Genomic DNA, 17,296 nt, shown 5'->3' with positions numbered 1-17,296 from the left:
GGAGAGAGGAGAGGGGAGAGTTAGGGGTGTGAAAGATGGGAGAGGAGGAAATAATTTGGAAAAAGGAGCAGAGAATGTTGGAGGGATGAAGAACAGCAGTGCAAGACGAAGATTAGGTTAATATGTTGATGTGGACCACTGCCTTTTACTCAGGTGTGTGTGTGTGCGTGTGTGTGTGCATGAGAGAGAGACTTGGCTGTTATTCAGTGGGAAAGTTTAGTTTCCTCAACAGTCACTGTGGTGTGACGGAGAGAGAAGGAGAGATAGAGAGAGAGCAGAAAGAGAGGGAGAAGGAGAGATAGAGAGAATGAGCAGAGGGAGAGATAGAGAGAGAAAGAGCAGAGACAGAGACATGGATAGAGAGGAGAGGGAGAGAAAAGGTGTTTGTGTGCGCTGTGCATTCATGCGTGTGTGTGTGTGCGTCAAACACAAGCCCCCCCCCCCCCCGTTGTGTCGAACGACTCCCACATTTAAAAGTGACTACTGTGAGTTTGATTTCAACAGGGAGAGAGCGGGTTGTTTTGTGTTTCGGGGTTCATCTTTTTGAGTGGTTTTTCTGTTATTGATTTGTGTTTCTCTGCCTTTCTCCATTTGACGGGGATGCAGCAGCAGCATTGATCACCACACACAATCAAAGTGTTTCACGTTGATGTCTTCGTGAGCGAGCATAATAGATTTGAACCTTTTCTTTCGTTCTGTGCAGCTCCTTTGGAATGTGGAAAACAGATAACCTCCTAGGGCTGTGTGTTTCTAAGGCACCAAGATGCAGAGGAGCTGGAAAAATCTAAAATGCATTTTTGAAGAAGTAGGAACGTAATTCAGATAATCAGTGTCTCTTTCTCTCTCTTCTTTCTCCTTCCCTCTGTCTATCTCTCTCTTCTCTTTCTCCATCTCTCTCTCTCTCTCTGCCTCTTTCTCCTTCCCTCTCTCTCCCTCCCTCTTTCTCTCTCTCTCTCTCTCTCTCTCTCTCTCTCTCTCTCTCTCTCTCTCTCTCTCTCTCTCTCTGTCTCTCTGTCTCTCTCTCTCTCTCTCTCTCTCTCTCTCTCTCTCTCTCTCTCGCTATCTCGCTATCTCTCTATCTCTCTATCTCTCTATCTCTCTCTCTCTCTCTCTCCAGGATGTTCTAAACAATTTGGAGTCATGTGACTTAGAGGATGATGACCTCATGTTGGATGCAGACCTGCCCGAGGACGGCTCTTTGCACAGCGGTGTGTGTGTGTGTGTGTGTGTGTGTGTGTGTGTGTGTGTGTGTGTGTGTGTGTGTGTGTGTGTTTAGAAGAGGTTACTAGTTGTCCTGTTTGTTTGTTTGTTTTTCTGTCACTGGGTCCAAAATAGAAGAATTGATGTAAAGCTTATGAAATTATGTATAAAATATTTTAGTTCTATGTAGAATAAAAATTAAAAAAAGAGAAATAATAATAATACATCCACAGAGCTAAAAAAATAAAAGTATTGATTCATGAATTTATAATAAAAAAATTTGCGGTTCCAAAGTTAATGGTTTACATGTTGCCTGCATGTATCCCCTCCCCACTTCCCATTTCCCCACGTGGAACGCACCTGATTGGATAAATGACATGATGGTGCTCTAGTGCGACATCTAGTGGCTGAATGTTATCTATAGCACCTTTTAAACTATAAATTATGAATTGATGAATGAATGAATTTATAAACTATAAATGCATCAATCAAACATTTATTTGGGGGGAAAGCAATGCACCTTTCTTCAAGCTCTGGATGTATTATTATTATTTTAAAATGATTACTCGACATAAAATGCGTAATATGTGTGAATGTGCATCTGTTTTAAAAAAAAAAATTTGATGAGTTTTAAAAACGTGTATTCTAGTTCTTCTAACGCCCATTTTTCCTTCATTCCTGTGGTTTGGTCCCAATATTGTAGATGGAGATGGAATGTCTCACATGGCCCAGTGGAGGAGGCGACAGCTGTGTTGGGGAACACAAGACATTCATAATGACAATAGGTATGTGTGTGTGTGTTAGTGCACTGCAACCCTGCCCGAGCCCGACGGGGCCCTACCCGACCCGACGGGTTCGGGCTGGGTAGGGCTTTGTTTTTAAATAAATAATTCGGGCTCCGCCGGGCCGGGCAGCGCCATCTTTTTTATTTTTCTATTCCGCGCTTGCTATACTCATATAACTAGGGTTCTAGGATAACCTTAAGTTTCTGTTTCAGTTTCACGCCAGCTGTCATCACAGATCAGAGAGTCGGAGACTCGTGTCTCTCTGAGTCACGATGGATAAGTTAACAGATATGGAATTAGGGAAAGGGAGAGCTTTTGAAAGTTCCCAATGCGTCTGGAAAGCTGCATTTTTGGAAACATTTGGATGTAATTACCGCAGCCCGCAGGGAGAACTCGAGGGGAGTAGATGAAGCCCTCAGGTGGATGATGAACAAATGAACCGGACCGAAGTGGCATTGGTTGTTTTGAAGTTGGAATATAGCCAGTTGGCCAACGTTTTAATTTGTTCTTGGATGTATGTAGCCGGTTGGCGAAGTTTTGTTAACGTTGTTCAACGCGTTGCTGACATCAACAGCGAAGTGGTGAGTCTGATTATTATTATTTGCTGGTGTGGGTCGCCGCTGTTGTGCTTTCATTATTTAATATAAATGTTGCTCTGCTCGAAATCTGATTTCTGTTTTCTGTTTGTTTGTATAGTGACTGAGTAGGCTATTGTGTCGTGTGTGTGTGTGTGTGTCAAAGAAGATTCCATATAGCCTTCAATACGTTTTACGAGGCTGCCGTGTGAGTCAGTCTAAGCGAGCACTGCGACGGCATTCTAATAAGAGCGAAACAGGCTATGTAAATGCTTCTTAGTTTTCAGCGTGATATGCGTTATTTAGGCAGACTTATTGGACGTTTTTGTTTATTTATTAAGTTAATATATAAACAGTGTTTCGAATATCTAAAACAAAAATTTATATTTGGCTATAATATAATGCTTGTTAGTTTTCAGCACGATATGTGCCTATCTGTTATTTAGGCAGACCTATTGGACATTTTCGTTTTTGTTTATTTATTAAGTTCATATAAAACGAATATTTCGAATATTTAAAACAAATAAATGTTTCTAAATAAATTTAAAAAAATCTGGTTTTCATTCGGGCTAGGGCTTCAAATGTTGCATTACAGTCGGGCTTATTGTCGGGCAAGGCCTGAACATCATGGGCTCGGGCTGGGCACGGGCTTAATTCCAAGGCCCTTGCAGACTGTGTGTGTGTGTGTGTGTGTGTGTGTGTGTGTGTGTGTGTGTGTGTGTGTGTGTGTGTGTGTGTGTGTGTGTGTGTGTGTGTGTGTGTGTAGAACTACTGGTACATAATGTACAGTATATCTCAACGTGAAGAATTGACTGCCAGGGCCTCCTTAATCACCATGATCCTAGTTGGAATGATTACCCCTCCTCAGTCTTAACCTTTGTTAATGTTCAACCCTTTGAAATCTAACGACGGATCATCCGACATTAACATCACTGTCTTTTGAAGGCCATCCCAGACTCCTATGATCTTTAGAGTGTGAATATAAGGGTGCTTTCACATATAGTTTTGGTGGACTCGGTGCGGTTCTGGTGGTGAAGTTGCAACATTGTTGCATTCGTCATTTGGTTCGTCTGCGTTCACATAGCAATTTGTCAGGCGCACCAAACTATCTGAACAATGTCACGCGGTCGAAAAGAGCGCTCGTCTATTGGACAATAGAGAGTGGAAATGTGTGTGTGTGGCTGCGAGCCTGTGTGTGCGCGCGCGTGTGTGTGTCTGTGGACTGATAGATAGAGTTGTTTTGCAGTGAATGCCGCGCGCGAGGTAATAATAATAATAAGCCGGGTGTTCCTTCGACCCAAGATGCACAGTTATATAGATAGATAGTGTTGTTTTGCAGTGAATGCTGCGTGCGCGGTAATAATAATAATAATAAGCACTTCCTATATTTGGTCCGCGTTTGGTCCGATGAAGCGAACCGAGACCTTTGTTTTTGGTCGGACCAGAGTTCGCGTGTTTGGTCCGCGGACCGAGTTCGACGCGCATTCACACAAACCCCAAAAAGCGGACTATCGAATTCTGGTCCGGACCAAACAGCCCCTGTGTGAAAGCGACATAAGACACCCTCACTCCGTCGGCTTGTAAAAACATGGGACAATACGGATACTTTGATCTCGAACACAACGCTGAGTGCAGAAAAACATTAGCGACGCAGCCACACACACACATTCTCTTTTTGGGGGAAAAAAGCGGAAGCTTGTTGACGGCAGGATAATTTAGAACGCCGGTTGTTTTGTAAAAGGTTTTCTTTAATGCAGTGGGGTTTTAAAACCTTTGTGGTTGAGGTGATTTATGCTGACTGGTTGAAAGCGACGGTTAAAAGGAGCCTTGAGACGTGTTCCTGTTGAAAGGAGGAACGTGTTCCCGTGGTTCTCTCTCCACTGAGAGGTTATTACTGCTGCTGTCACACTGCTGGAGGAAGGAGCAGCACCGCTGTGTGCAGAGAGCTCCAGACCTCCCGCTGGCTTCACTCCTGTGTTCCCACTCCTTCTCCACACCATGTGAGCGCTTTCATTATAGTCAGCACTTATCACTCTTTCTTTCTTTCTTTCTTTCTTTCTTTCTTTCTTTCTTTCTTTCTTTCTCTTTCTTTCTTTCTTTCTTTCTTTCTCTTTCTCTCTCTCTCTCGCTCTCTTGCTCTCTCTCTCCCACTCTACCTCCCTCCCTCCCTCCCTCCCTCTCTCTCTTTCCCCCTCCCTCCCTCCCTCCCTCTCTGTTTCTCTCTCCCTCTCTCTGTTTGTCTCTCTCTCTGTTTGTCTCTCTCTCACCCCCTCCCACCCTCTCTCACCCGCATTCCTCTTCATGCTCTTCCTCCTCCTCTCCTTCCTCATCCTCCTCTTCCTTCTCTTCCCCTCCTCTTCCTCCTCCTTTTCTTCTTTCTCTTCCTCCTCCTTTTCCTCCTCCTCTTTCCTCTTCTTCCTCCTACTCATCCTCCTCCCCCTTTTCCTCCCCTTCCTTCTCTTCTTCCTCCTCGTCCTCTTCCGGCTCACAGTGTTTTCCAGCACTATCGTCTGACAGAAGACCCAGGGAACCAGCGTTTGGACTCAGACGGAGAGAGGGACCGGGCGCTGGGCTTGTCTCCCGCCAGGTAAACGGAAGAAGAAAATGAGATGAGGAACCAGATAATAAAATGTTACATTACATTTAAAACATCCTTTTTAAAACGTTGTAAAGTTAGTCGTGTGATGCGTCGCCTGACCTCCAACCTCCACTCCACTGAAGCCTTGTTCATCTCAAAACGTAATCGAGCAACATCACACTGGAGGCTGTATGTTACACAGCGTATCAGTACGTTGTAATTTGTACCTTAACACATTGGTTGCCAGCAGGATATGGCGATTTATCGCTTGGATGCCACCGCGTTAATGAATGGGAGGACAAGCACATTTGCGAACGCATAAACTCTGTGTCTAATACACCCGTCGCTTATCAATGACTTGCTTGCAGTCAACATGTACGAAACGCTGAACGCCACACACACACACACACACACACACACACACACACACACACACACACACACACACACACACAGCACACATACACACACGTTGTGCAATCTGTGAAAAACAACTCTGATTAACCCAAAACTGGTAAAATAGATTCCTTACCTCAGATCAGATGTTCTGCAAAAAGATGAATCCAATTCCTGATCGCCATTCCAAATATTGATCGCGTTTATTGATCCAACGTTATAGTCCGAAAAGCATGATCCAAGCTGATTCCAGCCTTGCCAGTGACTCTGGTAACACGACACTGCTTGCCAGAGGTGGGGAAACCCTATGGCGGAGTTTCTCTCTGATGCACTTTTTCACTTAATCCAATCCAATGATGTGCATTACCATTCGAGCTCAGAGCCATTCCCAATGATAATGTCAGGCTGGATGGATGAAAAATGAATGGATATCGCTAATAAAAGAAATAACGATTAAATAACGAGAAATCTTGTGATTGGCAACCAACGCATGGCGGCCAATGTGTTAAAGGAACACGCCAACTTTTTGGGAAATTTGCTTATTTGCCATCTACCCTGGAGTTAGACAAGCAGATACATACCCTTTTCTTCTTTGTGCATGCATTAGGCTTAGGGAACAGCCGCACCGTTAGCCTAGCTTAGCGTCATTCACTGGAAGTAGGTGTGCCAGTGTAGCCTTGTTCCCAACAGTCACGAAATACACTCCAAATACAACTCCAAAACTTTCCTGTAAACATGTTGTGACCTGTGTATTTCCCACGTGGATAAAAAATAAATAAAAAATTAGACATTTCATCACCTCAAAAGCCCTGTTTTTCAAAAAGCAACAAGGCTTTTAAGGTGATGAAATCACTGCGCCCAGGCAGCAGGGGTTCTACAAAAAAAAAATCTGAGTATATATTTGCTTAGAAAAACGAAAATGTCTAATTATAAAAAAAAATGTGGGTATGTATCTGCTTGTCTAACTCCAGGGTAGATGTCAAATAAGCTAATTTCCCAAAAAGTTGGCGTGTTACTTTAAGTACTGTAAGGTTATATCAAGTAAGGGCCCGACCGCACTGATCTGTTGTGTCTGACCATATACCTTTATTTAAAAAAAAAATTCAATTGTGTATTGTACAATAATTGTAAAATTAATAAAATGAACAATTACAGTATAAAACACACCCACTTCCAGTCTTCTGACTGATTACAGACACAGATAATGTCGTCTCTGCGCACCCCTAATATATAGGACAGGAGGTCTCATCAGAAAACGTAAACAAAATACTAATCGACCACAGGGAAAAAAGTACTTAATGTATACGTTAGGTTATATCCATAAGTAATATATTTAGCGCTTTAGAAATAAGTTAACATAGCAAAAATCTTCACACACATCCACTGAAAAAAAGGCATGGATTAAAAGGCATTGATCTCTGGATTTTAAGAACAATGAACAAGAAATGAAACAATTCAATATAGATTTTCTTCAATATTCTCTCCCAGCGCTGGTGCTTTCTCACCAGATCATCCGTAGAGAGTCTGGATGTTGCTAATGAGGACTGTACAACAATCTGAGCGGTGAATCTGTCTTCACTGAAAAGCAACAGTGGTGTTATTATGATGCTGTGTTGACTAGTGCTGCAACGACTAATCGACTAATCGATTATAAAAATCGTTGGCGACTATTTTTATAATTGATTACCGTAGTTGGGTCTGTGTTATGATGCACCTCCAGTGCCTGTTAATACTTAGTTTGTGTTTTCTGTTTTTCTTTATTATTTAAACTGTTCAGCTCCTTTAAAAACTGAAGACATAAACAGGTTTTTGTTAAAAAATCTAATATGTACAGCATACATTTACGTTTGATTTGTCATTTCTTTCAACTGTCATTTTGCAAGTTGTTTGAAAAAGCATTGTACGAGATTTTCTTTGCATAGGATTTAGTTGTCGATTAATCAAAATAGTTGTTATATTATCATACTGGCCAATCGCGTCTCGCTCTTCGCCATTATGAGATATCTCTTATCTCCTAGCACCTACTGTGCTCACGAACAAACAATTGCACTCACATGCACCTGACCAGGCCACGCCCCCACGTCCTACTATATGACGCCGGACATGGTCACACTCTACCTTCCTCTTTTTTTGTTTCCAACACGGACGTAGCAGTGCACTCCGTGAACTAGCTGTTATGAAACGCAGGGAGAAATTACACAATGTTGGGTTTTCGCCGGAGGTTCACCAGCCCCTGGAATCTTCTCGGCACATCCTAACAGCGCATCGGGCCTGTCCTGGGGTTTCCTTATCTCGTGACAGCGGATCGAGGGACATCGCGCGACGGTTAGCAGTCGAGCTACGTCGCGCACAGGTAGGGCCTGCGCTGACAGGCATTGATACAAGCATGAGTGATACTGCTCGTTGTCCCGTGAGACAGCCGAGTTATGTATTGGCGCGAGGGGCAGGATATTTGGGAAAACATGGTTGTCATGACTCTGTTTTGGGTGTTTTCCCAGCTATCCTAGAGCGTGCGGCTAATGCTAATGCTACAATGCTAGGACGCCGTTCCTTTTTTCCCCGCCGAGGGATGTTTTTACTAAAAGGTCTTCCCTCCTCTTAACCTTTCATGCTGACGGTCAATCGGTGTCTAATGTTGGGGGTTTAACGGGGGCTTGTTTACCATTTACATGGGTGGATGGGCTGAGGCTCAGGGCTGGTTTGCTTTTTGTGAATCTATGAATTGTGTGCGGGACTGGTGTTTTTCTCTAGTCTGCATCCCCTTAACAATTGTGTGTATGGGCTAGCCCATTCTGCAGTGTGTTAGTGGTGTTTTCGTTCATTTATTCATTTACCCCTTCATGGGTGCACACCACAGTGGAGGTTGCTGCATGCCTACTAGTGAGGCAGTGCTTCACTAGTAGTAGACTTTGGTCTGCAGCCACCACTGGTGTTCCGTGTTTGTGAAGCAGGTGGCATCAGTCCTTTGCCTCTGACATGGTGGAACGGTGTCCCGCCCGGCCGACACCATGAGGCGAGTCGGCCCGGCAGGTGGCTGGTGGGCTGTTAAAGCCTATACCGCCGCGGTATAGAATTAGGAGCAACTGGCAACATTGTTCTAATTGCTGTTTTTTTTCTGTCAAAAATGGTGTCGGGTGGTGGGGCCTTAGGGCCAGCCGGCGTCAAAACATCGCGCAAGGTTTTGAGGTTATTCAGCTTTTGACCTAGCCGCAAGCTATAACCGCAGGGAGGGCTAGGATGCTGTCAACGCTTGTTCACAGACATCTTTGGTTGGAACAGTCTCCCCTTGAGGAGGAGAGAAGGGTTTTCCCTCCTCAGGGCTCCCCTCTCTGCAGAGGGACTTTGGTCTTTCCGCAGGAGCGCAGGCGGTATTTGACCTAGGCCCCACACCGCGTCACACCGCGTAGCCAGAGGTGAGGGCGCGGCCTCGCCAGCAGCTGTGGCAAGGTACCCTGGGGTACCCTGGACACAAAGACAACAGGTGATCACAAGGCCGACAGCCTTGGCGGCCGAGGGATCGGCTACACCGGCTCCACCTGCCGGCCAAATCCTCCCCCCTGACCGACCTCTCCATCACAGTCGAGAATGCAGCTGTGACCGCGTCGCCGACCGCCAAGAACCTTGGTGTTGTCCTTGACGACCAGTTGAACTTCTCTGCTCACATCGCAGCGACAACCAGAACCTGCAGATTCCTCCTGAGCAACGTCAGAAGGATACGCCCCTTCCTGACAAAAGAAGCCACCCAACTCCTCGTCCAATCAACAGTCATCTCCCGCCTCGACTACTGCAACGCACTGCTAGCTGGCCTCCCGGCCACTGCCACCAAGCCTCTTCAACTCATTCAAAATGCAGCGGCCCGCCTGATCTCAAACCTACCGAAGTCAGCCCATGTCACCCCACTTCTTAGGGACCTGCACTGGCTCCCCATTGCTGCACGTATCCGCTTCAAGGCCCTCGACCTAGCATACCGTGCGGCAAAGGGAACCGCTCCCGCCTACCTCCGGTCAATGGTCTCTAACTACACACCCTCAAGACCCCTACGCTCTGCGTCTTCTGGCCGCCTCAGATCTACTCCTATCCAAGCTCCCGGAGGGTCATCAAAGAGAAGCCGCCTATTCTCAGTCCTTGCCCCACAATGGTGGAATGAACTACCCATCCCAGTTAGGACAGCCGAATCCCGTCCAATCTTTCGCCGTCGACTAAAGACTCACTTCTTCAACCATTATCTGAGATGATAAAAAAAAAAAAAAAAAAAAAAAAATCTAACCCCGACTAACCTTAATGTCATGCACTTGTCCTAATAAACTAACCTACACTGTAACACGCAACACTTTGATGAACATTGTTACTCAGCTGATAGAGTTATACCCTTCTTGCTGTCTTGTCGCACAGAACTTGTAAGTCGCTTTGGATAAAAGCGTCAGCTAAATGACTAAATGTAAATGTAAATGTACATTAGATGAGCACGCCCCCTAAAAAACTGTCGCCGTCTAGCTGTGTCTAGCTCGCTCTCCGGTCACTCCCCCCCCAACACCAGCGGGATACGGGCTCTGATTTGTTCCCTTTGGCTGCGGGCCGCGTGCCTTCAGTGAAGCACAAGCGGCCCCACGTTTCGCTTCTCATGGGGACATGGGCTGACACCCAGTTGCTGGCTAGGCCTGGGTCTGTCCGTGAGAATGCTGTGCTGTCAAGCGGCTCCCACACCACATGTTCTGCGTCTGTGCTTGGTGAGCCTGGTGTTGTGTCTGTCAACGACGAAGGTTGTCAGCGGGGGAACTCGAGGCCCAGGGGTCGCAGCGCCAGTTCCCCCAGCCCCGCCCTCGCCAGGCCGGGTATCACGTTAGTGCCTCCCACGGCCGGAAGACCGGCGGTGGTCAGTCAGGCGCGTGTGATTTGGGGGGTAGTAATATTACTGCAGGGCTACGGTGTGTAGGAACCCACCCTATCTGGCAGTGTGGGGACCACACGCCTTGCATGTCCAGCTGCAGAACAGATCCTCAGCAGTCCATGCCGGGGAGATGTTCAGTGGGGGAGCTTATGTCACCCAGTGTGATGTCAGCTTCCCCCGTATCAAACCGGCCCTTTATGTCGGGGTCCCCCCTTGGGTGCGATTGCCTCGTTGGTAGTGTCAGGGTGCGATATCCCGGCTCTGCGAGACGCCCTGCTCGCGTGGTTGGCAAGTCCAGGGTTGGCAACGCACAGCGGGTGGGACCGGGCCGCCTATCTACGGTTCTTGGCGGACCAGCGCCAAGTGGCGGCGGGTGCGCTTTGGGATTATCATCATTACAGCAGTGCGATATGTCGAGGTGGATGGAGAGAACGCTGAGGCGAGGACTTGTGTTGCAGTTTGCACAACCCCACCCTCCGTTTTCAGGTTTGGTACAGACCCTATTGTGAGGGTCAACAGAAGTGACAGCTCTGGCCGACGAGATCCAATCTCTGTTGGCGAAGCAAGCCATCGTCGTGGTCCCAAAGAGGACGCGATGCGTGGCGTTTCCTCCCGGTATTCTCTGGTGCCCGAGAAATCGGGGGGGGGGGGGGTGTCAGACCCATACTGGACCTGTCCCATGGAAGGTTCAGAATGTTGACCCGTCTCCCACCTGTTAGACGCTGTCAGGTGGGGGACTGGTCCACCTCCATAGACCTGTAGGATGTGTATTCGCATCCCGATCTTCCATCCTAGGGCTTACCTACGCTTCCTTTGCAGGGCTTAGCGTACGGTTACCAGAGGCTACCGTTCGGCTACTCTCTGGCTCCCCGCATCTTCACCAAGTGCGTGGAGACCGCGCTGGGGCCTCTGCGTCGTCTGGGTTTACGAATTGTATTCTACCCTGGACGACGTTCTGGTTCTTGGCCGGTCAGGGTAGATCGCCAGGTCTCATACCAGGCAGGTGGTGTCTCACCAGCCTGGGTTTTGCTGTAGACTGGAAGTAGAGTTCTCCTCTTCCCAGTCAACGGGTGGAGTACTTGGGCTTTTTCTAAGCTCAAGGTCTATATGGGCATCCCTCTCAGAGCGGCGGCGAGTGGTTGGTTCTCGGCTCACTCGGGAGGTTCCATCCTAGGACGGTTACGGCGGTGATGCGCCTGCTGCTGGGGTCCCTCTTGACCTCCTCTTCATGAGGAGAATACAAAGGTGTTTTTTACCAGTATGGAAATGGACCTGGTGTGAGACATGTGGAAGCGGTTGAAGGTTCCCATGTCAGTACTGGGGGACCTCGTCCTCTGGGGAGGGTCTGGTGCCCTCACCAGCGGGGTCCCTGTGGGCAGCAGGCTGTCACACGTCACGGTCTTCACTGATGCCTCCTTCATGGGATGGGGGGGCCGTGTCGGGCCATGCTGCCCGGTCTGCGCTACATTCAATGTGTTGGGATTGAAGGCAGTCCTTCTTGTCCTCAAACGGCTTGGCCACCTTGTGGTGGGCAAGCATATTTTGGTCAGGACGGACAACACGACGTCAGCGTCGTATATTGTCAGACAGGGAGGAGTGCGCTCCCCCCGTCTGCACCGGGCGGAGGTCGGGCTCTGGCTATGGGCGTTCTCCATCTGCGCTGCCTGAGGGCTCTCCACATCCCCGGCAGGGAGAATGTGGGTGCAGGTGTGATGTCGCGGGGCGGTCCTCACCCTGACGAGTGGGGACCACGTCCAGACATAGTCGGGCAGGTCTGGGACCGATTCCGTGGCCGTCCGGGATTCTGTACACATTCCCCCCCTTACACCTGATAGCTCAGCTGTTGGGGCGGGTACGTCGGGAGCGCGGGACTTGGTCCTGATCGCGCTGGGCCGGGGCTCAGCTGTGTGGTCCCCGGCCCTGATTCAACTCTTGGTGGCCCCGCCGTGGCCGGTTCCGTGGTCACCGCGGGCCCTCTCTCAGGCATGCAGAACTCTGTTCTGCCTCCTGTTCTGGGGCAGCCTCTAGGCTTGACTGCTGACAGTGTGAATCTTTTGGGGATGCGTCTTGACTATTCGGTGGTTAACACTATCCGGTTACGCGCGCGCTCCGTCCTCTACCGCGGCTTACGCTGGGGAGTGGCGTATGGTCGAGTGTGGGGGCAGAATATTGTTCAGCCACCCTCTCGTGGAACATTCCTGCTTGGCGTTTGGCGTCTCAAGCCTGTGGAACGTTCTCTGTCTCCGAGTGGGACCTCCAACTGGTCCTGAGCCAGTTGTCGGAGGCCCCGTTTCAGCCTCTTGAGCAGGCGCCATTGCATCAGCTGTCTTGAAGACCGCATTATTTTTGGCCGTCACCTCCGCTAAGCGTGTGGGTGAGCTGTGTTCTCTCTCGGTGCGGCCTGAGTGCCTGTCTATTCGGCCGATAGCGGTGTGACTCTGAGGCCTAATCCAGTCTTCGTGCCAAAGAATATCCGGAGCTCTTTTCGCTCCAGGGATATTGTGGTTCAGGCGTTCGTCCGCCTCCTCACGCTAGTGAGTTGGAGGCGGGCCTTCACCTGTCGTGTCCTGTCCGTGCACTGGGGGTTTACCTCAGGACTCAGGCTCTCAGGGCTTCCGTTCAACTGTTTGTTTGTTACGGTGGCCCTTGCGTGGGTGAGGCGCTGTCCAAGCAGCACCTGTCACATTGGTTGTGCGGGGGCGTTGCCTTTTGCTGCACGTTGGCTGGACAGGTCCCCCCTCGGGCTGCTGCCCTGTTAGGGGGGGCCTCGGTGGAGGACATCTGTGCTACGGCCTCCTGGTCCTCCCCGGGTCCCTTCGTTAAGTTTTACCTCGTGGACATGACTGGGGGTTCTGTCTCCCAGGCGGTTCTGAGGTCTGGGACCTCTACTGTGTAGGTGTGTACCACGGGGTGATGTGTCACACGTGGTCCCGCCTGTGCTGTGCTGGGTCTCTGGTTCCCCCTTTTCGCACTTTGGTGGAGTTGACTGCCTCCCCCCCTTCGTTAGGACGGGCGGGTGGACGGGACTCACCTCCTCCCTGGTTGGGGCTTACGGGCCCTCAGGCGGTACACTTGTCGGGCCACGCGTCTGCTCTGTCCCATATATCATAATGGCGAAGAGCGAGACGTGATTGGCCAGTATGATAATATAACGAAAGGTTATCCTATAACCTAGTTATGTGAATACTGGCTGAGCGTCTCGCTCTTAGCACCCTGAGGTCCCTTGGTTGGGTTTTCAGTGTTGGAAACTTTTTCTGAGGAAGGTAGAGTGTGACCATGTCCGGCGTCATATAGTAGGACATGGGGGCGTGGCCTGGTCACGTGCATGTGAGTGCAATTGTTTGTTCGTGAGCACAGTAGGTGCTAGGAGATAAGAGATATCTCATAATGGCGAAGAGCGAGACGCTCAGCCAGTATTCATACAACTAGGTTATAGGATAACCTTTCGTTAGTTGCAGGCCTAGTGTTGACTTGGACCCCTCTTCTGTTTGTGATCCTAGGTCTCCCATTCTGGGTCCTGGTCTTGGTTTGGATGTGGTGGAGCTAGTGGAGGACTGCTGTGCTGTCAGAAGCCAGCTGGAGAACCTGCAGAGACTGCTACAGGTGAGAGCCCTCCCTCCTGGACCACATGAAAGAAAGAAAGAAAAAAGTCTGGTATTTGCATTTCGAATCTATTGTTGCTGTCAACTCTCAGTATGAGGTCCAAATAGCCGTCACTATCGGTGAAGCAGGCCATCATTAGGCGGAAAAATCCAAACAAACCCATCAGAGAGATAGCAAAAACATTAGGTGTTCCATGGACCATGGAAAACAACTGTGGTGGATGACAAAATAATTATTTCCTTGGTGGTGAAAAACACCTTCACAACAGTTGGCCAGATCAAGAACACTCTCCAGGAGGTAGGCATATCTGTGTCAAAAATAGTTTCAGGCAATATTATTATCTGCTCATATTCAGCCAAATGCTTCAGAACCCATTGGGTGGGCACCTCACAGTGCAGATGGACAATGACCCGAATTGTCCCTTAAAAAAAGGGGGGGGGGGGTATAAACTGTTGCAATGACTATACTGTTCACCTGATTTGGATGTAAATACTCTCAAATTAAAGCTGAACGTCTGCACTTAAAGCACATCTTCTTTCATGTCAAGTCCCTTGTGGTGGTGTACAGAGCCAATATTGTGAAAATCTTGTCAATGTCCAAATATTTATGGACCTGACCTTATGTGCGGCAGGATGTTAAGCCGTCTTGGCTGTAAATATGTACCAACTGCCAAGCTGACCAAACCCTGTGGCTCAGGGAGGAGGAGGAGGAGGAGGAGGAGGAGGAGGAGGAGGAGGAGGAGAAGGAGAAGGAGAAGGAGAAGGAGAGAGAGAGACTCAGAATTCACACACACTACTACCAGAGGTCCAGAGATTAGGGGGATGATGGAGGAGGAGGAGGAGGAGGAGGAGGAGGAGGAGGAGGAGGAGGAGCGATATAAAGATCAGACAGGGAGACGTTTGCAAGGTGAGAGAGACTGTAAAGCAGAGAAAAAGAGAGAGTGAGAGAGGTGAAAGTGAAGGGCCTCTGAGTGTGTTACCATAGAAACCAAATGTTGCACAAAATGTTGAAATACAAAAACATCAAGAGGAAGAAAAGGATTTTGCATAGAAAACATACAAAAGAAAAAATGTATGAAGATTATGTACTTTCACATTTGAAGCCTGTCAACTTCAAGAGGATGTAATCAGAGCAGCAGAACTGGACCACATACTGTACCACTTTAACATGACCTTTAGAGGTCAATGTAATGTAGAATGTGTACTTTTACTTTAGATACTTAAGTACATTCAATAGCAAATACCTCTCTACTTTTATTTAAGTAGAATTTGAATGGAAGACATTTACTTTTACCAGTACTCATCTGAGTATTTCTACTTTTACTTAAGTAAAGGAACTGTGTACTTCTTCCACCACTGGACCTTGGTCATGGACTGACGTGGAGCATAACACCCCATTCTGAGGTTATTTATTCATTACCTAAAGCGTTAGAGGTGTCTGGTAATCGGAAGGTTCCCGGTTCGATTGTGCGTCCTCCCGGCAGCGCGTTGAAGTGTCCTTGAGCAAGTTTAGCTCCAAACTCCACCCCATAGAGCGAGGAATTGCTGTGTCCTCCGATATCATGCTGTGATTGGCTGAGGCGCTCTCCACACTGGCTTCCCTCTCTACTGTTCGTCCGCATCAAGCTGTTAGCTAGAAGCTAATGTTATGCTTAGCCAGCCTTATTGTTGCTAGTCTTCTACGGTTGTAAATCAGTGAATTAGACAGAATGTTTGTTAAAATAGCTATAAATTGCTATAATCGAGCATCCCTACTGCACAAAACACCCGACAAGAGACGCAAATAAACCTGCATGTAGTGTTAGTACTTAAAGGAACACTAAAAGGAACTTAAATTAACATTTTGGTAAATACACTTACAGTATTTACCACAACACACACACTAGAAAAATAAACACTAACCTTCTTACTGTCTTATACTACAGTATCATGCACTCTTCCTACTATACTAATATGTCTTTACTCTTTATTACTATGCATTCAACACTGCAGCACCCAAGTTTCAGCACTGTTTTATGAACATTGTTACTCACTGCTGACTTGTCGTACAGAACTTGTAAGTCGCTTTGGATAAAAGCGTCAGCTAAATGACCAAATGTAAATGTTTACTATTGAAATGGGCCGACAGGCCTCTTCAAATGCAGTCAATAAAACACATTTGTGTCTTTAAATGATGTTTGCAAGTTCAAGTCATTTGCTATAGATATCTATTGAATTTCTGTGGCGTGAATGAGATTTGTATATTCATTCAACCTTAATTTAGTTCAACTCTCATTTTGGATGATGACGAGAAATACAGCACACAATAAAATACAAAAGAAAACGCACAAGAAAGTCCATCAATAAAACAATTAAAGCAACTGCAGACTGGGTGAAATGGTTGGTCGTTAAGGATTTAAACTGACCAAAGGATACTAATGTATTGATTTTTAATGTACACCGCATGTCATGGGTGCAGAAGCTAAAAGCAGATTTCCTCTAGTTCAGTGTGTACTCTGGGGGTACTCTAAGAGAGAGAAGGGGGGATGATAAAGAGGGATAGAGAGTGAGGGAGAGAGAGAGAGAGAGGGGGAGAGAGGGAGAGAGAGAGGGAGAGGGGGAGAGAGAGGGAGAGAGGGGGGGGGGTGAGAGAGAGAGAGATGACTCACAAGCCGCTCCTGTAGGAAAGACTCGATACCGCCTGCTGACTTGTCCAAATTGTCCCCCTTGTTGTAATTTTGGCAGAAAAAGGGTCTGAATGATGTTTTCTTTTGAAAAGTAAATCGGTACGTTTTAACGGGAAGGGAGGGTACTAGAGAGAGAGAGAGTTGTTATAATTTTTAGGAGCACCATCTAAATTATTTTTTTGCTAAATGTGACTAAATGGTAGCACTCTGGAGCCCTGATCCTTCCTTTCCTCTTTCTCTTTTCTCATCTCCTCTTTCTTCTCCTCTTCTCCTCTCCTCTCCTCTTTTCTCCTCTCCTCTCTTCTTTCGTCTCCTTTCTTCTCCTCTCCTCTCTTCTCTTCTCCTCTCCTATCTTCTTTCTTCTCCTTCTTTCTTCTCCTTTTCTTCTCCTCTCTTCTCTTCTCCTCTCCTCTCTTCTTTCTTCTCCTCTCCTCTCCTCTCTTCTTTCTTCTCCTCTCCTCTCTTCTCTTCTCCTCTCTTCTCTCCTCTAGGGATGAACCCAAATCCGAATATGAATTCAGGAAGGCACAGATAATGAGATGGACACAAATATATTTATTACACAGATATTAATATTATATTATGAGCTCCATTGGTGCAGCACGC

The 17,296-nt window shown here is 47.6% G+C and overlaps 1 protein-coding gene across 1 annotated transcript in view; it reads left to right on the top strand.

Moving 5' to 3' along the window:
• Positions 1-17,296, top strand: part of LOC311235672 (uncharacterized protein) — a 179,168-nt gene that overhangs the window by 152,820 nt on the left and 9,052 nt on the right. Inside the window, exons 7-10 of the mRNA XM_084323136.1 lie at positions 1,118-1,208; positions 1,904-1,985; positions 5,052-5,147; positions 13,923-14,025. Coding sequence (XP_084179262.1) covers positions 1,118-1,208; positions 1,904-1,985; positions 5,052-5,147; positions 13,923-14,025 — 372 coding nt within the window. The remainder of the gene's footprint in view (positions 1-1,117; positions 1,209-1,903; positions 1,986-5,051; positions 5,148-13,922; positions 14,026-17,296) is intronic.

Source organism: Notolepis coatsorum (assembly GCF_963971535.1).
Source record: "Notolepis coatsorum genome assembly, chromosome: 10".
NCBI lineage: Eukaryota > Metazoa > Chordata > Actinopteri > Aulopiformes > Paralepididae > Notolepis > Notolepis coatsorum.
Note: the sequence above shows the minus strand (reverse complement) of the source record. Positions and strands in the feature narration are given on the sequence as shown.